Source organism: Macrosteles quadrilineatus, unplaced genomic scaffold (assembly GCF_028750875.1).
Source record: "Macrosteles quadrilineatus isolate MER2022 unplaced genomic scaffold, UCM_ALF_1.0 Scaffold_1__1_contigs__length_201487025, whole genome shotgun sequence".
NCBI classification, from domain to species: domain Eukaryota; kingdom Metazoa; phylum Arthropoda; class Insecta; order Hemiptera; family Cicadellidae; genus Macrosteles; species Macrosteles quadrilineatus.
The window spans coordinates 139,030,393-139,052,377 of NW_026542594.1; the positions used below are offsets into that span (position 1 = coordinate 139,030,393).

A 21,985-nucleotide genomic window follows, 5' to 3' on the forward strand; every position below is an offset into this window, starting at 1 on the left:
TTTAGGTAGCTCTTGAAATCGTCCATGGGTACTATCAAATTGTCTATTACGGTACCATGGGTAGTAGCTTCCTTTGCTAATTTATCAGCGGTTTCATTGCCCATGATGCCACAGTGGCCAGGAGACCAGTGTATAAGGATATTTTTTCCTGAATTGGAAAGCTCATACACAATGTCCATTGCGATGCCATCTACATCACAGTTTTGATTAATTTTGTCTATGGCTGCTATGGCTGATTGTGAGTCTGAAAATATTACAAAATTATTATTAGGGGTCTGCGGGTCCCCGATTTTTTTTTGGGTCGGGTCGGGCCAGCGGAAGGCCCGAGAGACCGGGTCGGGCCAGAGATTTGTTCGGGCCAAGATCGGGTCAGGCAAAAAAAAAAAATAATTTATTTTCAAAGAAACACTCTTATATATATTATTACAGAGGAATTAAAATGTTAAAATTAGAATTAAAAATTAAGTTTGGTCACGACGTTTAAGAACAAAGACGACACAGCAGAGCAATTGCCGTACTGCCACTAGCCAGAGCCAGTGGTCTACTGACTGAGACTGACAAAAGCCGCAACAGTGCAAAGAAAACGAAGTCAAAAGAAAGACTATTTATCCAGAGGTACCAGTTTAATTATTTCTTGTTTATTCCATACCTAGTTTAATAGCTATTTACATTACAAGTGTAGTAAGAGCATTTTTACATCACGCAGGTGAATGTTGTGCAACGAGCGAAGGCGAGTTGCATAATTCACCGAAGTGATGTAAACACGCTCTTGCGTAACGTGTAACGTACAAGATTTTACCTGACCCGACAATATTCAGGAGGTTACAAGCAATATGCTTCATTATCAATTTCACTCATCTTCTAACAGTAACGTTCATTTACAAACAAAAGCTAGGTTAGGAAAATTCTTCAAAGCATAACAATAAAATTCAAACACACAGCTGATTTCTAGCGTTGAACGTCGTTGGCTCCATAGAGGTATATTTTTTAAGTTATCCACTCAATGTTATTTAAATGGGTTTCATTACATCACCGAGTGAGATTTTTCAACTTTACATCACTCGAGAAGTAAGGAAGTTGTATACATCACGCTTGGGATAGGGAAGTTTAACATGGCGGGTTAGGTAAAATATATTTTAGTATTTTAACTAATCAATTATAAACAAAAGAAATAGGCTATCTGATATAGTGTACAGATCTGTATCTTGTTCTTTTATTTTCCTATTTGTCATTCAGTAACAAAACAAAACAACACTTCTAAACGTCTGGTTCAGCATTGTATGGTCACCATTTCAGTTTTTTAAAAAGTATCAAGTATCAGCAAGTCTACAAAGAGGTTAGACCTAAATATTTTATAATTTTATGAAAGTTTTCATCAGTAAAATTATTTTTTTCTTAAGTTAGATTGAGTTTTAAATACCTAAGATATTTCTAAGATCCAATACAATACTTACAAGACACAAACTACCATGAATTAATTTAATTGGAAATTATCTGTAACAGTTTTATATTTTTGAATAAAGAAATTTGTCTCTATTACCTTGTTTTGTTACTTGCATTTTGTCAGCAATTGGAACAAGCGGGAACCGGGTGGTGTAAGAGGGGTTGGGGAGGGGGAGGGTTTTTGACCTTGAGTGTCCCCCGGGTTGTGTAAGAGGGGAGGTGAGGGGGAGGGTCTGTATCTTTGAGTGTCCCCGGACCTGGCTGTGAGAGTGATTCATGGTTTTTTGTTTACATTCTACTACCCTTCCTTCCGAAAAGACCCTACAGTTTCAAAAACATTGACTTACAGTATAAAAACATTGAGTTGTGTTGCTAATTAGGGCACTATAATGTCTCTGCTGTCTGCTTATGTTGCCAAATTAGCATTTAACTTTCTTTTGTATTGATTTATTATAATTTTCTATATATTAAGAGTTCCTTTTCGAGTACTGTACCTAATTAATTGTGATATTGTTTGACTTGAGTTTATGGATTTTTAATTTTTTTCATTTATTAGCTATCAAAATCAGTTGTTTTAGGTTTTTAATCTCTTGCAATACCGTAGGTCTATAATACTGTGTATGACATGATATATACAATTTTTACAGTCTTTACTATAACTATATCATAAACAATGTATGTGTGTTATTTACTGTTTTAGAGTTTTATAGTAAACTAGCGACAGAGCCCGTTGTGGTTAAATACAACGGTCTCTAGTAAAATAATGGTTGTGAAATCCATACACCACTTTACTCACTAATATTAATGGTACAGATTAGGCACATAATATTAGAATCGCATACTTACATAAGGAAATCACTTTAAACACAAATGCAAATTGTTAACAACAACATTTAATCAAAGACAAATCAACTAAATATCTATATAACAATAAGCTGTTAAATTATTAACACATGTTTCGTATGTTTAGATTATGCATACTGGTAAACCAATTAATTATTGCCATCTATAAAAATTATTGGTTTTTCTTTTCCAAGTCGGGTGAAAGGTCTTCTACCCGACCGATTTCCATAATTTTGGCCTTAAACTAAAGGTATGGACGCACCACAGATTTGCCATCAATCATAGGCATTCATTTTGACGTATATTTCGAGTTATGCACAAAATGCGTCCCTGTACATTTCTTATGGGAGTTAAATTTGGTTTTTTCGAGTTCCTTTGGCCCAATTTTTATAATTTTGGTCTTAAAATAAAGCTATGTAAGCACATATTTGTCATCAAGCATCGTTGTTAATTTATCTAATGTATTACTCAACAAATTTAAGTTATTTTATATGTCTTGGTCTTAAAATACCCCAAAGGCTTTCACTTAAAATATTGATAGTTAGTTAAGTTGAAGATATACTGTATCGATCAATCAGAAAACATTCAGAAAAACAAATTTAATTATATCTTGGATATGAAATTTAGTTTTAGATATGTTTACTCAATTCTAATTACAATATCCTATTTGTTTTGACCTAAGAACCTTCAGTGAAATACCAGCTTCCATTAGAATTATTGATTATTAAGATCGGACGTACCTAAAGCACACTGCTAAATCACAAACAACCCAAATAAAAAAAAAAAAAATGGAGTTATTTATCATCGATTTATAATCAAACGGTCTTGCTTGCAACCCCAACAGCAACTGTCAGACTTTGACGGGTTTCACCTAGTAAGTCTTTAAAAAATCAAACTTTCATAATTATTTGCAAATCTACACGAATTATGCTTTTCCAATGACCTATTAATTGATAAAATCGGTTTAGTAGAACTGTAGATTTAATTGTACAAAGTTACAACAAAATCTTAAGTTCAGTATTTTCTCACATTATACATTTGGTGGTTGCTTAACGTTTTTGCAAATAACTTTGAAATGGTGAGGAAATTGACCAAAGTGGAAGCTGATATTCTGATTGAGAATAAAATTTCCTACAAATTACTATTATGTATTTCTTGAAAATACTCAATAAAGGCAGCCTAAAGTTGGCTACAAATATAAACTTGGAAAAATAAAGTAGAAAAAAAAGGCGTTTAAAATGTATTATTGTTTATCTTTATTGTTTTACCTCAAATATGTAATAAAATCAAACTTTCATAATTATTTGCAAATCTACACAAATTAGGCTTTCCAACGACCCATTAAGTAACAAAATCGGTCCGGTAGAAGTCTAGATTTAGTTGTACAAAGTTTAACAAAAATATATCTAATTCAGTATTTTCTCACCACTATAAATTTGGAGATCACTTAGCTTATTGCCAATAACTTTTAAATGGAGGGAAAATCGACCAAAGTGGATGTGATATTCTGAAAGAGAATAAAATTTCCTACAAATAACTACTATGCATTTCTTGAAAATGCTTAATAAAGGCAGCCAAAAGCTGGCTACAAATAGAATCTTGAAAACAGAAACTTGAAAAAAGCAGTTTTTAATGTATTTTTGCTATTTTTGCTTTTTTACCACAAAGATTTAATAAAATCACACTTTCATAATAATTTGCAAATCTATATGAGTTGGGCTTTCCAATGACCCATTAATTAACAAAATCGGTCCAGTAGAAGTCTAGATTTAGTTGTACAAAGATTTTTAAAACTGAATTATATATAGAATAGATTAGTTTACACAATATCTTTTCTTCAATGAGTTCTCCACTTGTCATGTTGCTTAGCCTATTACTATTTTAGGCCCTATAAAAAATAATTCCTATGTAAAGCTGTAGGCCTACTAATGACAATTCTTTATTTATGATGATGTAACTAATAATGCTATTGTAAGTGTGAGGTTTTTATACTTAGGAGGTTAGGAGGCAGGGAATGAATGATTCATATTGCATGGTGGAAACATAGAATTTTTATTTTCTTCTTGCTTGCAATCTTGAAGCCAGTCCACAGGCCCTAAACTTGTGATAAGGTAAATTGATTTGTTTATGATCCTTTTATATTAAGTTCCATTAAAAACTTGTTGTAATATAGCTATTTAGATATTTCAACAGTTATGAAGATGGGAAAGAATGGCTTGATAAAAAAAAATATTTTCTTCTTTCTTGCAGTTGAGGCAACTCCTAAGCTGTAACTAAGTTATGAACATGAAATAATATACATAAATACAATCTTTTTTCATATTTTATTTTCAAGTAATATTATAAACACAGATAGGAGTTAAAAGAAAAAAATCCGGTAATTAATAATTTTTGGCCCGACCCGATTTTGGCCCGAAACCCGAGGACCAAAATTATCGGCCCAACCCGAACCAAAAAAGTCTGACCCGCACACCCATAATTATTATCAGGGAGATGGTTTATAAATTGAACTGCTTTCAGTATGGCTATGAGTTCTGCGTAAAAGCTTGATATATATGTTGAGAGTTTGAATCTTTCTGCTATGTTGAGCTGAGGAATCCAGAAGGCAGCGCCTGTGCCGCTGTTCTTTTTGGAGCCATCACAATAAACAAAAACATAACCTAACCTCTTTCATAAAACTCCTCCACCTTTGAGAGAAATGTTTGTTTAAAGACTAATTCGTTGAATCTGGTTTTGGTATCATTTAAGTTTGGCATACATTTTATAGTCTCTAGCATACAAAATGGTTCATTTAGTTCGTAGTAGCTTTTGTGTCTATGTGCTTCTTCTAGCGAAGGGTTTACCTTGCAGATAGTGTCAAATGATTGCAAATATAGAGGTTTTGGTTTCTTTTGCCAAAAAGGCATTTCTCTACTTATAATTTTTAGTCTCATTAAATCTTGATAGGCTGCATGGTTTTTAGAGCTAATAACCTTGTATGTCAATCTATCCGTAAGAATCTTTCTTCTAATGTTAAGTAGTTTTATAGCTGTTTCTGCCAGTAAAGCTGTTATTGGTGTGGTTTTAAAAGCACCAATAGCTATTCTTATAGCCTGATTTTGTATAACATCCAATACATTGATTAACTTGGAGGCAGAGCCAAATAAAAAGCAGCCATAGTCTAGTTTAGGTCTGATGAGTCCTTTGTAAACATCAAGAGCAAAGTCTGGGCGAGTGCCTTTACAACCACATACTATCGCTTTAATTACATTTAGGTCAGTTTGACATTGTACATTTTATTGTAAATATTAAGTAGACATTCCAAAGCACTTTTTGGGAGGTGTTTGATCATAAGGTAGCTTATGCCATCTAGTCCGGGTGCAGTGTTTTTTTGTTTAGACTTTGTTTACTACCTGTAGCTCTTTAAGGCTGAATTGTCTTTGCAGAGGGTCTTCAAAGTGGTTTAATGTTGGTGGAATAATCTCATCTTGGTTAGGTACATAATCAGGACAAATATGTTTCATAAACTTCTCTGCTAGGTCATTGTTTGTAAGGATGGGGTTGGTGATTGGTCCTTTGTTAAAACTGTTGTATTTAAGTTTTCTTATTATTTTCCATGCGTGAGTGGTGGATTTTTTACATTTTATTTTGCTGCATAATTTTTTCCAACTGGATTTCTTTGCTAATTCTATTTCTTCTTTAGCTTTTAATTGGGCTGTCTGGTAAGCATTAAAGTTGAGCCAGGTCATATTTCTTTTAAAAGTGGTGAATGCTAATCTTCTTTGAGCGACTGCTTTTGAGCATTTTTCGTTCCACCAGGGTTTTGGGATGAATGCTGGTTTACCGGAATTCACTTGGTTTTTACAAGTGGGGATACTGAACAAGGCAGCTTTATTTATTGCTATGGTAAGATGATCCACCGAGTAATCGTTTGTTTTTATCAGCTCAGTGTCTACTATCCTAGTGAATTTCTCCCAGTTGGCGAGTTCAAAGTTCCTTTTACATTTTATCATTTTGGTGAATTCCATACTAGGTTTTTTGGATAACTGTCTAATATCAAAAGACATAATAATAGGTAAGTGATTGCTGCCTAAAGCATCACTTGTTACCTCCCACTTTTGAAGGAGAGCATGCAGTGGAGGGGTACAGAATGATAGATCGACTGTGGCATTTCTCTGAAACATGGTTGGTGTGGTTGTTGGAGATTTATCGTTAAGTAAAATGAAAGATGAGTTGTTATACTCATTGAAAATATCATATCCTCTTTTATTAGCTTTGCCGTCACTCCAGTATGGGTGATGGGCGTTAAAATCACCACAGATTATTGAGTATCCATTGTCATGAAAAAATAATTTATTATACCAGAAATCTGGATCTACAGATTGATTGGTGGCATATGTGTTGTAAATAGTGATGGGTATTTTAAAATTAGATAGTTGAACAACCTGTAATTGTAGTCCAGCAGTGTTTATGTCTAATACTGGTCTAATTAACAGAGATTTGTGGATTATGAAGGGTATTCCTCCATAACCATCAGGCCTGTTTAATCCATGAATGACGTAATTATTGTCGGTGGGTCCAGTTTTAGATGTAAGCTTTGATTGAATTTTGTTACCAGGTTTAGTGTCATTTAATGTCTGATTGTTTTGTTTTATTGGTCCGGTGTGGGGCCATTAGCGAAACTAACATCTTGTCAACTTGTTGAAATGTTGTTATGGTAGGGAACTTAAGTCTTATGCATATTTGTTTAATTAATTGATCTCTGTCATAGTTTTGTACTGAGCTAGTGTTGGATGAGCCTGCCTTTTCAATGAAACTGGCATTTGAGCTAGCAGTTTGATAAACACCCAATGTTTTTTGGGTTGACTGCACTCTGTTATATGCTTTTCCATTGTATCTTTGGTAAGTGGGTTGGGTTTTTTGGTGAGTACCAGGTTTTTTTGGTTTACTGAGCGGTGGGTATGCAGGGTTTTCTGTCAATTGTTCTGTTTCGCCAATCTCTTGTAGGGACGAGAAACTATTTTGTAGATTAAGTTGAAAGGAATTAGTGGAGTTTTGGTAAGAACACTGATCGCTCTTAGTGGCCTGTGCATAAGATTGGGAGCTATTAGACTTTGATGGACTTTTTTGTACGTTATTGGGAATTGTTTGCTGGCTTGCGGTAAAGTAATCTGTTCTATTCATGCTCATGTGATCTTTGATATTCCTTTGCCTAATATATTCTGGACAGTTTTGGGAGTTGCTGGAGTGAGGGCCTGAACAATGTACACATTTGCGAGGTTGGACACAATCACCGCTGTGAAACTGCTCGCTGCAGTCCCTACAGATTTTTGTTTTAGTGCAAGGGGACTTAGCTGTGTGACCATAGGCAAAACAGGTGAAACATTGTTTTACAGGAATCCTGTAGTATTCAACTTTGATCCTCACATAGTTGAGGTAGACGTAATGGGATAGAATGTCTGATTCAAAAGTTAATTTTACAAAGTGAGTATCCTTCAGTTCTTTGTTCACAAATAGTTTGATTCTTTGTACATCGATGACGCTGTACCTTGATTCAATATCATCCATAATTTCATTTTCGCTAATATCTGGTTCAATGTAAACCACACCTACTGAATGAACTCTGTTTGACGGAACAAAAACATTAAAGTCTGGAAAATGGGGGGATAGAACAAGGCTATTAGCAGCATGGTCCTTACATACCACTGAGAGGTTTCTACCAACCCTATTTATAAAGTTTATGTCCTTGTGATGTTGTTTAAGTATTTTACCAACTGAGAAGGGGTTTATTTTATTTATTTGTTTGTCCTGAACGATAACTTCAAAAGGTCCCTTGTTTTCAGAAGAGTAAAACTTAACAGCATTAGTTTTTCTTTTGGGTGGGGGGAATTATGGTAATTTAGTTTCTTATTTTCGTCAGTTGGTGACAACTGATCATGGGGTCTTTTTGTTGGGGTATTTTCTATATTTGGGTTGGTGGAGTAGGAGTGATCCATTATTGAATCAACCGCTTTTGCAGTTTCTAGGTCCATTTGATTGGTTTCTACATCATTTTCGGACGACATGGCTAGACCTGGTGGCAGGTCAGGTCCAGCCGAACGAGTGTGTAGAGGGAACTTGACAGAGTTTTTGGTTAGTTACAAATTAAGGAATAAATGTTAACCAACAACAGGGGGAAGGGTTGTACCATAGATTAAACATACTCCCTTAGTAGATTCCCCGCCGGCATGTTATAAGGTGAGGACGGCTAAAACGGGGCAAACTTCAGTGCGCTCTATCCGGGATTTCTAGTACTAGCGCTCTAGGCGGCATCAGTGCAATGGCGCAACCTCGTGGCGATGAGAGGAAAAACGCAACGACAGCATTCGTCTGCGAGAATGGCCCAAGCCAGAGCCCAACACACGGTCGGCGCCGTTGTTGCCGTACAGCTACATTTTACAATCATACGCGAATATAGTTTTTCTGTTATTTTATACGAAGTACAAAAGAAGCTCATAGTCATGGAATAAAAGGTGTATAGTGTAGGCCTACTATAAATAACCGATCATTCATTCATTATTCATTACCAACGAATCATTTTTAAATAAATAATAAAAAATAAACCCTTATTTCCTACATAATTCATACTTTTCCCAAATTACATGTTTTTCTTTAAATTTTGTCGGGTGGAGATGAAATCCTTATGGACACTCAAAAATCCGTATTCGAGAGTAGTGTACGACTGTTACTGGCAAAAAACTTCGCAAAGTTTTGTTTAAAATAAATGAAGTAATGTATGTGATTTGAGAATTTAATTTTGAAACGCTTTATGAACTGGAAATACAATTAATTATTATTTGTATTAGAAAGTAATTGCGAAACATTAGGTAAGTATTTATAAACAATTTAAATTTAAGGATCCAAAGAAAATAATTATGAAATGTTTAACTCATCAATGTATTTAATTTGACGTTTTATATTTAATCACTTGACTCTAATGTTTACACAATAACATTGTAATACTATGTTTTAATAACATTAATCATCGTACAGCATTTTAGGTTACTTAATCTACTTACACCCAAACAACCTAATCACAGCAATATTTATATCATGCATCCTAACATAACCATATATAACATAACCAACAATTAAAAACGAATTGTTTACATTTAAACAATTTTCATTACAATTAAACTAAAAAATGTAAGTATAATTTTTCGTACATTAAATTTCGTCAATACCATTGATGACATTTATTAAGTTTTCGTAGAGTGCATTGTATAATGAACTTATTTAAAGCACTTGTGTGTTGTTTTTTAGTGCCTTCGACCTTTGTTTAGCCATTACCAGCAATTTTGCGGCTTATCCACGAACTCAGTTTTCTCGGTTTAAAGTAGGTGTACGGTTTTGTAATATAATATTGTAAGGCAATGCTTAGAGTGTTTAAAATAAGTTGTTTGTCAATTTTTAAATTGAAATAATAAAAAAACAACTGCAATGCAAAACTAAATGTAAAAAAAATAATCGAATTAAGAATAGTATTCTTCACCTGGTCCGCGGTGACGGTGGTTTGTGGGTGCGTACACTATAGTGTGACCTTGGGTTAGCCCAGTCCTTTGAAGTGAACGCGTGCCGCCTGATGCTGCCCTTCCAACCCCGCCACCATGTGACGTTGCATCGGAAGCTACCACCAGACACTGCCATTGTTAACACGTGCATTTACACTCACTGTTTTCTTTAGTTTATAACGTTTTTTACATAGAAATATTGTACTAAATTTTATAAAAATCGGACCATTTTTGCTCGATTTATCGCGCTAACGTACACACATATATATATACGCGATTTGCGCGATGAATTTCAACGGATGGTGTTTTACGGCCTCTAGGGACCTCAAAGCAAAATAATTAAATCGGCCCCGGGTCCAGGTTTTACCATGAGTACTACGGTAATAGCTTATTCCCTATATGGGAAATTCGCATATGTTCGGAAATAGTTTCAAGAATGTTTTAACATGTTGGGCTGCAGGGTATTGATTACATGGTTATTGTATAACCTATTTGTGGCGTAGACTAGGATAACTAACCTCCCTGATTCCGTGCACGACTCATCACAGTTCACAATCGCTTTTTGAGCACTATTTCCTAACCACTGTGAGTCCGGACTGTCTTGAGATCCTGCATGGAGGAGAAGAAAATCGGAAAAGAAATACCAAATTTAACTCCTAAAAGAAATGTACATGGAGGAAGTTTCGTTTGTGCATAACTTGAATTAGACTCTAGCTAAACGAATGCCGATGCTTGATGGCAAATCTGTGCGTGTATACCTTGAATTTTAGACCAAAATTATGAAAATCTGTCTGTTAAAAGAGCCGAACCTACTCGTATAACTAAGAAGAGAAAACCTAAGAATTTTGTATAGGTCTATATATATCACAATAATAAATTCCTTAACTAACAGTGTTGTAAACTTCTAAAAATGTATCTTTGTAAAAAAAATCAACCTACTTTAAATTTAAACACTCTAAAAATAATTAAATAAATCTTTCAAAGTAAACTTTTGTAATGTTCAAGTTCACGTATTTGAAGTCTATGATGATGTTTGACACAACATACTGAAAATTTAAAGAGGATGTCCACATTGCAGGTGGTTATCTATAACTAATGATGTTAATCTTAATGTTTTTTCAGAGTTTTGCGTTTGGAGTTATTTTATTATTGTAACCCATCATTGGCAGATACCTTTTTAAAGTTTTTTTTTATAAGATAATAAATTATAATCCTATAGTGATATTAACTAGTATCTTTTAATGATAATGCATTTAAATATTTTTAATTTGGATAAGTAACGTTTTAATATTGACCTAGCCTCTTTCCCCTAACATAATATCAACATAATTTGTTTCTTATTCATATATACAATTAGTGTGTCATAGTTGCATATTGCATTCATTCAGAAGTAAATATAAAATACAAGTAAATACTTCCTTGGTATAAAAAACAGTGCTTATGTTTATTATATATTTATGTTACCTATCCTGTTATGATTTTATTGTTTTTATTATTTTAGAGGGTTTGAAATCGGTTGTTTTTTTACAAAGATAAATTATTTCATCTTATTAGTGACTTAATTCTAATTTGTAACATATTTATTACTTAAAGGGTTTTTAAAAGCAAAATTGTTTGGACCGATCAAGAAAGTTACTGAACAGTTATTATTTTAAAACTGCTTGAGTCACCTGTTCAGGTTACATAATTCCTGGTTATAAAAATTTGGTAAACCAGGTGATGAATTGGGATTGCCAGAAATTAAATCGATCGAGAGCTGCACAACCATTTCGGTCCGTGGTACGAACTCTATTTTTTACCACACTATACCCTATTACCTATCTTTTGCAGCCAAACATGTTTTTTGTAAACCGACGTAGCCTAAAAGTTTTATGTCTTAAAATCAATAGGAAATAAGTGTATTGTTCGATTGGAATAATGTTACCAATGATATACTATAATTTTATTGTTATGATGTTTATTTTATGGTGTTGATAACAGAATACAATTTCAATACTCAAAACGGAGTTATACAAAATGCAGGTCAAATGTTGAAATACCTTTTTCATAGTAACCAAAACAAAACACCTAGTAAACTCAAAGTCAGTTATTTAGGCTCCATGGCATGAAATATATTAAGCAACTTTTTCATGAAGGTCTGTCTCTGTACCTTTATCGTTGGTTTAACTAACAGTTGTGAATATTATTATTATTTATTGCTTTCTCTGTAAAAATATTAACAAAATAAATATTTTATAAAGGTTTTCAGCATTTTTTCACTGGAACCAATATTTAGACATACACTTAAACATAATGTTATATATGGTACCAAAGGGAAACCATGGTTATTTTGGGAGTGGAACCACGCTGATCGGTATAAAAATCCCAGAGAAATTGATGAACATCTATAGAAAAAATACATTGGCACAAACGAATTGAGAACCTCATTCTTTTGTTGGTAGTGGGGAAGTCGGTTAAAAATACTCACAAGTAACAAATACAATAGATGGCTATTCAAATAAAAGAACAATTAATTTAATTATCAACATCACATTAACTAAACCAGAACAATCGCAATAAAACGCTGGTGGAAATACAGTTAGCCGAGGCTCTGCACGTACAAATCACGCTGTATGGAATCAAGCTGGGTGTGAGTGTCGTGGTCGTGTGTAGGCCTATGTGCCAAGGTGGTATTCCTTGCTCGCTGGTGCTCAGTGCTGGCGCGTGGCGGGGCACGCGGGGCTTGTGGACGCGTGTGCGAGAGCTATAACGCGGTAAGAGTGTGTTTGTGTGTGTGGCTGTACGGCGAGACCTCTAGCGCTCCTAGCCTGACCGTACTGAACTACGTGGGCAGCACGCAACTTCGCCGTACAAGCGCTCGAACATACCGACCCCTATCCCGCGGAGAATCTACTAAGGGAGTATGTTTAATCTATGGTTGTACATAAAACACATATAGTACGTTACCCCATACAAAGGACGACTCTGTAATTAAGTTATCAATAACTACAAAATTAATTATAGGATTAAGAAAGCCACAGAATTAGAATTCGCAACCTAACGGTTATGGAATCTGAACATGGAATGAACCATAGATATTATTACTAATGATAATGTTTATTTCCTCTACAGCTTTGAAAGTGTGTGTATACTTGATGTCTGATGTGGCATTGCACATGGAGTTGGAGGATGGAGTCAACACCACAGTAAAGGAGTTGACACAAGCTATTGTCACTGAGGAACAGCTTGGTTTGCCTCGCTCTGCAGCAAATATCTTTACTCTCTGGATGTGCTCTGGATTGCTGGGTAAGTAAAAACAAAACCCAAAACAAGAAAAAGACTTCAACCTTGTTCAGCTTTGTCACACTATTGTCGCACTATCCATCACACATTAACTGAAACCTGGGGTAACCGAATCCATAATAATAAATTCAAATCAATTTGAAAATAAGGTCAACATTGGGAATAGTCCGTCGTGGTGCGGGAAGTTGGCTTGGCTCTGCCAAAAAAGGTTTAATGAAGCAGACGATGACATAAATCTCAAATAGTTCAGAATACAAATGTAATGTTGATTATTTTTAGAAATAAATTTTGGATACAGTTGTAGATCTTACTAATATTATATGTTAAATGTAATGAATGTAAGCTCCATGTATTATAAATTATATATATAGATTTATAAAACAAAAATCTGTTAGCTTTAGCTATCTATCCTAAAACAAATGATACCTTTTATAAATAACTTGTATTCTTAAGATTCTGTTATCCAGGGGCGGATTAAGGCCTTTGTTTTTGGCGTGGAGTAGAGTGGTTTAGGAGGGGCACTCCCAGGGGGTCTGGGGAGTACAGGGGGTGTCTGGGAAAAGTTTGAACAATTAAGAGTGAAAAACCGTAAATCTAGGCTTAAAACTACAACTTTTTCTTACATAAAATACTAACAACTTTTTCTTACATAAAATACTAAATATTGTTATGAGATTATCTGTCATTTAAATAATTTTCCTCTATGTTTCTTTTACAGCGGTGCTATCATTATTAATGCAGTAGCTTACTAGCTTCTCATTTTCTTCTTCCAGAAACTGGTGAGAACCATTTCTGCGAAGGAGTGGGGGATTGTGGGAGAGCCCCTCATGTCAATTTAAGAAAATCTTTAAATTTATTTTATAATTTTTTAGTTAGAAAATTAACTTTTTAATTATAAAATAATTTTTAAATTTTTAATTATTGAGCGGGGCGAGCAAGCTCTTATACGTCGACTCTTATGCATTTCGTAATACGCAAACTCCTCATAGACGGCTGAAGCAATCGTTTTCAAATTTTGCATGGTGATAAAGACCATATCGGTGAGTGCTAACATCTATATGACGTCAAACAAATCTCTTAGGAATCCGCCCCACGGGCCCTCAAAGTTTCAATGTAATCCTTATGGAAGCAGTATTTGACACATAAACAAAGGCATAAGATCAGCTGGTGACTTTTGAATGAAGTAGATTTAAAGAAATAGCTGATAGCTTTATTCCACGGATATTAAAACAGAAGCGGTATGGATCATTAATAATATAATCAAATGACGACACTAGCCTGAATCGTATACTAAAAGCCTTAACATCTTGTTTGGACGATTATTAACAGTTCCAGTTTGAATAATAAAACAAACATGTTTGCTTTGAGTCCATCCAACTAAATTAACAGTTGAAGTTGAGTTTGAAGGCTTGTTCTAGGCTTACTTGGGGAAAACTTACGCAATATTTTTAGTAACCCCTATATTAGCAATGAATTGGTTTGTGAATTAGTATATGATTTAAAAATTTGGGTTTTCTTTTCCTAGTTTGTTTGGCTCTTCTACCCGACCGATTTTCATGATTGAGGCCTCAAATTGAATGTGTGCAAGCGCAGATTTCACATCAAGCATCGGCACATCTACAGTCCCACTCGGCTTATACTTCCTAAACAAAATTCAAAATTTCCCATATATTTCTTATGGGAGTTAAATTTGGTTTTTCTTTCCGGGTTCGTTTGGCTCTTCTACCTGACCGATTTTCATGATTGAGGTCTCAAATTGAAGGTACGAACACAAATATTTGCCATCAAGCATCGGCATATATTTATCTACAGTCACACTCGGCTTATAGGTAAATCAAATTTGCTCCCCATGTATTTCTTATGGGAGTTAAATTTGGTTTTTCTTTTGCGAGTTCGTTTGGCTGTTCTACTCGACCGATTTTCATGATTGAGGTCTCAAATTGAAGGTATGCACGCAAAGTTTCACATAAAATATCGGCATATATTTATCTATTACTCGACCAAAAAACATAAATTTAATTTATTTTAGAATTTTTACTTCAATTTAAGATGTATTTCACCAGTTATCTATATAAATAAAATTTGAGTTTTGTCTGTACATTGCTCAGAATTATAAATTTGTAGGTTATTTTTACGTTTTATACATTAAAGAAGCCGAAACAAGTCTCATCTAAATTTCTGTCTGTCTGTCTTTCTGTAACACTCAAGATGGCATTTTACGCAATCTTCTCCAGGAAAACGAGAGTACCTATCATGATCCAAGTAATTTTAATGTATTCACTGGATTGGCTGTTGTTATTGTAAAACTTGAGAGGGAGAGCCTCCTCAAATATGTTTTGAACATTTTGGAAAAAATGTACACAGTTTTCATTAAAGCAGTTTTTGGAATTTACATTCCATGTGGTAACTTTCAATCTACCTACAATCTTGTTAATATTGTTCTCGGAGAATAGCCGTTTTTTACTTTTGACTTTTTTGTTTTGTTTGTTATCAGAATTACTAAAAATATTTATAAATATTGCCCTATGGTCAGAAAGTCCTAATTCCATATTCATTGTTAAAACTGAGTTTTGAGACTTCATTTTATGTGTTACGACATTGTCAATGCAAGGCTTTGTAGATTTGGTGATTCTTGTGGGAGAAGTAAAATTGAGTATGAAACCGTATTGTTTTAACAAGGACATAAAGTCTAACCTTTGTTTGGGAAGGCTACAATCTTCTAACACATCTACATTAAAATCTCCTGCTATAAATATATTTTTTGTTTTTGAAGATTTACATAACATTTTAAGTAAACTTTCCATCTTATATAAAAAAGATTTGAATTTTTTTTTTAATGGAGTTCATATAAATTGAGATTACGATAACATCCAGAGTTACAATTTCGATACACGAGGCTTCAAAAACTGAATCTTTTTTTAGGACACATAAGTCATCTCTTACAATATATTCTAAATTATGTTTTAATAAAATACAGGAACCGCCATGAGTACCTGCATCCCTACAATAAAAATGAGCCAGATTGTAGTTAGGAATGCTATTTAATACTAACACATTATTCTTTTTAATCCAATGTTCATTCAAGCAAAGCACAGAAATATTTGAATTTTCCAAGATAATTTCCAAATAATTTTTTTTGCTTATAAAACCACCTTCAATATTCAAGTGCATTAACCATAGAATATTTTCATTTTGTTTACAATCTGGCCATATCAAATTATTTCTTACAGCTATTTTACAATTAATGTCAGACTTGCTAAAGAGTTTTTTTGTTGTTGAGAAGCTACTGAAACAGCAGTAGTCTCTACCACTGTTGCCAGCGAAGATGTGGTTGGCTCAGGTGTTGAGTAGGGGCTGCCAACAATTATTTCGTCCGAGACGCATGTAGAGGCTGTTAGAGGCTGCAAAACCTGGCTCAGGCTAGTGGGTTGCTGCTCTTCTAGTCCGGTACTCCGCTTTTCCACTGCTCGTAGGTGTGTACCATCTTCTATGGGCTCTTTTGGTAGTAAAGCCAGCTCCTCAAGCTGAGACATTGCTTCTAAAATTTCACTCTGAAGAACCACCAAAAACTGATCATGTAAAAGACCCTTCCAAAGTGGTTTTTGTGCTGTAGGTTGGTCGCATGAAACAACACATATTTTTGCATTGGTTCTTTTTTGGAAATTCACAATATTTTGAGCAAAATGCTGCACATCGATTTGGTCACGGACACTTGATATTTCAATATTGTTTTAAATAATTTAATAAACTCGGACAAATGAAACTCGGACAGCTAATTTTTCAAATATTTTGTAATTTTTAACTAACTCGGATAGTTGAAAACTCGGACAAATGAACCTCACCCGTACCAAGTTGCTCAAATTTTTTCCATGGCTATCTGCAAAGATCATTAGTTTGGGCTGTGCAATATTCGGGTTCAGTTTACGATCACTCATTAGTTTACGAGTGTGACTTGTGTGGTTAGGTGCTGTTAGGATTACGTTATCTTCCGAACTATCTGTAGTAATATTCTCGATTTCATCGTTATTTATTGACTGGAGAATGCTAAAACAGTTTTCACAGGTGATCCCTACATTTTGTATGATGGAGTTGTTTTGTCCACTGAATGACTTAAAACCATTGTTTACTGTTTACTCCATTTCTTAACTCGTTTAGCTCCTTGGTTAGGTTTTCATTATCCGATTGTAGCATCTTTATCACTAACTGCTGGTTTTTACACTCTAATTTGTATTTATTTAGCTCCTTAAGTATTATTTGTGTCTGAAAGTCGTTTGATCCTAATTGTAAGGTACTAGGTGTTTGGTTATCACCAACCTGAGTTGCTGGACTATTACCTATACTAGAGTTAAGGCTTAGATCTTCATAAAAACTACTGCAAGCATTTACTTCTTTATCCTGTACAACACTATGTGGTACTAGGTTCACATCTAAAACCATGTTATCATTTTCAGTTAGGTGTGGTAGACAAGGGCTGGGGGATTCTGCTTTACTATTTAAAAATATTGAAGGTCGAGGTGAGTCGGAAGTACCTTTTGAGGGTTTGTTTTTCACTACTGGAGTATTAGGGTGAGAAGGAACATTTTTTAATCTTCTCCTTTTATTAGTTAGACTTTCTTCTATTTCTTTCATAGCATTTGTAAGAGACGATTTTTTGATTTTGGATTGCCATGTTTATGTTTGTTCTCAAGATATGGACTTATGTCTAATTCCTTTACCAGTGCAGTTTCGTTTAGTGCCGAAAAATGTGACACTATATTTTATTATTTTACTTGAAGTATCAGTAGAATCTATAATGGCAGGCCAGTAGGGGTAGCCTTTGATTTTAGCAAAAATCTGTTCTTCTGCTTTATATTTGGGTCTACATTTATTTTCCATTGCGAAACAAATATATAAATAAATAATTAATTTACTTATGAATACAAAATTTTATTCATTTTACCATGCATTCACTATCACAGTTCTCAGCAAATAAGTCAAACAGATAAGTCATGTAAACAAACCAATGTTGTGGTGGAAGGCAGGACAGAGAGAGATAGTTGACAGGTCACTGATTACAAGAGTTTGTGCCGGGTTAGGTTTTCCTGGTGTAAACCTTTCAAAAGTTAATAGGGGTGTCCATACTTTTTCTCAATTCTGTGTAGCCTATATGAATGCAAACAAATGGTTTTTTTTTGGCTCTGGGGACATGCAAATGAGAAAGGAAATCGGTCTCGGGTATAGGTTAACTATGATTGTCCTACGGTAAATAGCTTATTCACTATATGGGAAATTCGCTAACAATAAGTCTTGTTTGGGTTAGGCCTATTTAAAATATAGTGGCACTTTTTAATTACTTTTTCAAAATATCTCTATAAATAAACCCTTGTAAACTTATGACGAACTACGGAAAGTGTCTTTTGACTTTTAGACTAGTATTAAATGACCATGTAGTGTAAATATAAAAAATTAACTAGTTAAAGCTATTTAAAATGGAGCTAAGCATTGATTTTATTTTGTTGTAGAACTTCGTCTCAAACCACATCATCAACCATTCGCTGTTAGAGCTAAGTGGCCTGATCTCCTAGTCAAGTACGCACATGCAACAGAGTCTCGCCAACGGAGGGATGAGCCAGTTCTTTCATTTCAACGCAATGTATTTGTATCAAGATCTGTTGATGAAAGGGTCAAGTGAGTTGAAAAACAATGTTTTTGTGTTCGTTTTTTTAAGAGGTTAGCAGCTCCTTTTACAAACCTTGCATATGCATGTACTAAAAGGCTAAAAACCTGTGCAAGGAACCAAGGAACGTATCCAGCAAAGCAAAGGTAGTAGTGGCAGGTGGACTTGAACCCACGACATTGTTGCCTGTTGCCTTGAGCCCGAAGCCTGTAGCACCACTGACTCACCTAAATTATAGGGGTATATTTCTGCTTGTCGTTTGTTTTCCTTGAGATAAAATTGGTAGGTATTTTAAGCCAAGTATGAATGGAGATGAGTGTAGGATGAGTCTAACAGTAATCTTGTAGCATTCGGCATTTTTCCGAATAAACTAAAACTTTCCCAAATCTCGCCAATATTTAAAAAGGGCCTAAAATCGGATATTAACAATCACCGTCCAATTTCTGTATCGAGTAAATTTTCTAAAATTTTTGAGAAAGTCATAAATTTAAGATTGGTTAGTTATTTTGAAAGTAATCATCTATTTTATAACAAACAATTTGGATTCAGGAAAAATTTAAAAAAATTCTGCACTCAGACATTTTATAAATGAGGTTACACAAGCTTTGGACAGGTCTCAGGCTACAGCTGGTGTTTTCTGTGACCTGTCCAAGGCTTTTGACTGTGTTGATCACTCAGTCCTTCAGATCAAGCTGAGTGATTATGGGATTAGAGGAAGTTGTCACTCTCTATTGTGTTCTTACCTTTCTAACAGAACACTGGATAAGATCAAGTACTATTCACCATGGGAAAACCTATCGGCAGGTGTGCCCCAAGGTGCAATCTTAGGTCCTCTATTCTTTCTGATTTACATTAATGACCTCACTAAAGCTATTGACTAGGAACTAATTATTTTGCAGATGATACAACAGCCTTAATAAAAAATAATAGTACTTCTGAAATGCTATCTTCTCTTGAAAATGTGGTTCATGACATGGAGGGTTGGTTCTTGAACAATCTTGAAAAAACGCAAACAATTAAATTTTTTGTCAGAAACAATAGTAATAAAATTTAATCCCTTAAATTGGCAAAGTCTCATAAATTTCTAGGTGCATACATAGATTAATCACTTAAATGGAATGTACATCTGAATCAATTAAAAAATAAACTTAGATCCATGTCAATTGTATTTCTGCACTTAAGGGACTGTGTTCCTAACAAAACTCTCAAAATGATTTATCATGCTTATGTAGAATCAGTATTGAGATATGGTATAATCTTTTAGGATCAGGCTACTGGAGTCAAATCAACATTCAGGCTACAAAAACACATTATCTGTATTATGACCAACTCTCATCCACGTAGTTCATGCAAAAACCTTTTCGAAATTTAAAAATCCATACCCTAACAGGATTTTACTTTTTGGAATCACTAAACCACATTCATTCAGCTAAAAACGACCTCCAAGAATCAATTCAAATCAACCATAGATATAATACTCGAAACATTTTTAGATTTCCAAGGCACCGTTTAACCCTTTATTATGATCGTCTCGGCTTGTGATGAGTCTATGCCCCACCGGAGATCCCGGTGCAATTAGCGACCTGTGTACTGGTGGACTGGCGAGATTGCGGAATTGCGTCGGTAAGCATTGAGAGCCAGAAAACTTGCTACCAGGGCCAGAGAACCTGTAGACAGACGTCATAAGTCGGATGTTTACAGAGTGGCTAGGAGGTCTCTTCGTCGAGCCATCAACCGGAGTAAACGCAGTTGCTGGGAGTCGTTAAGGGAGCCACTATGGAGAGGATAGTCGAGTCCCGTTTCCCGGCTCACACGTTGCGCCCACTGTGGGATTCGGAAGGGTGGATGACGTACCACTTTTCAGTCTTGGAAAGATGGAGGTGGCCATCCTATCCCTGAAGAACAATAAGGCACCTGGACCCGATGGGGTACCCGGCGATGTCCTCAAGAAGGTTTTGACTACTATAGTCCTCGCCACCCTAAGTTGAGGCAGCGCAAGGCCGCACTAGATACACGCCGTGCGGCCTTTGGCTTCCTCAACTTAGGGTGGCGAGGACTATAACTCCTTGATCCTTTTGCGCATGTACAATGCCTGCCTAGTCGAAGGAGTTTTTCCCTCGTGCTGGAAAACCGCTTGGCTTGTACTTGTTGGGAAAAAAGGAAGACCCAGACCTGCCATCCTCTTACAGACCTCTGTGTATGTTTGATATGGCTGGCAAAGTCCTCGAGAAGTTGATCCGTTCCTGACTGAATTCAGCCGTGGTCGCTGCGGGGGACCTGCCCCCTCGCCAGTATGGATTCAGGATGGGGTGATCTACGGTTGACGCTGTTGAGGAGGTGAAGCAAGCCGTGATGAGAGCTGAGAGTTTTAACCACTACTCTCGTAGGGTTGTGCTGCTCGTAACAGTCGATGTGCGAAACACATTTAATTCTGCGAGGTGGTGTATCATAGAGGATTATCTCCGGTCCCGCCTCCTGAGTGTCACTTCCGGTGCTGCCCAAGGTTCCATACTCGGCCCAGACCTTCAGAATGCCGCATATGACAGACTGAGGAAACGGTTTTGGTTGGGTACGCAGACGACGTTGCAGTTTTGATAGCTGCACGTAGCGTTGATCTGGCTCAGCTAAAGCTGAACCGAGTTAGGCATACCATAAACGCATGGATGGCAGAACACGGTCTCTCACTTGCTTTAAGCAAAACTTAGATTGTGATATTAAAAAAACACATCATCGTGTTTGTTTTTGTTTTGACATCATCGTGCTGTTGAAGGTAGGGGCCGTTGAAGTCCAGACTGTTCGTTCTGCCAAGTACCTTGGGGTTATGGTGGACAGCAAGCTTAGCTGGCGGGATCAGATTTTCCGTACAGCGGACAAGGCCGCCAGGGTGGTTCCCTCTCTTAGCTGGTTAATGGCCAATGTCGGAGGGCCCCGGTCCAGCTGTAGAAGGCTGTTAATGTCTTCTGTCCAGTCCGTACTCTTGTACGGTGCTGAGGTGTGGGCAGACGCTCTCAATAAGGAGGTATATAGGATGCGGCTCGCCCGAGTGCAGCGTCAGGCAGCACTAAGAGTTGCATCCGCCTACCGAACAGTGTCCGAACGCTGGTGGTTGCTGGAGTCATCCCCGTAAAACTTTTGGCGGGGGAGGGAAAGGCAATTTACCAGCGCCGTGTGGAGGACCAGGCACAAACAGAGGAATGCACCTGCACCTACCAGCTGTGGCAGGAGAGCTGGG

The 21,985-nt window shown here is 35.8% G+C and overlaps 1 protein-coding gene across 9 annotated transcripts in view; it reads left to right on the top strand.

The window, feature by feature from the left end:
- LOC128985614 (FERM domain-containing protein 8) overlaps positions 1 to 21,985 on the top strand; it is a 140,494-nt gene that overhangs the window by 32,091 nt on the left and 86,418 nt on the right. For all 9 annotated transcript variants that reach the window (XR_008490053.1, XM_054405314.1, XM_054405323.1 and 6 more), the window contains 2 exons: positions 12,927 to 13,100; positions 18,599 to 18,764. Coding sequence is in view for 8 of the 9 variants with exons in the window: in XM_054405314.1 (XP_054261289.1) it covers positions 12,927 to 13,100; positions 18,599 to 18,764 (340 nt within the window). In the remaining variant the exon portion in view is untranslated. The remainder of the gene's footprint in view (positions 1 to 12,926; positions 13,101 to 18,598; positions 18,765 to 21,985) is intronic.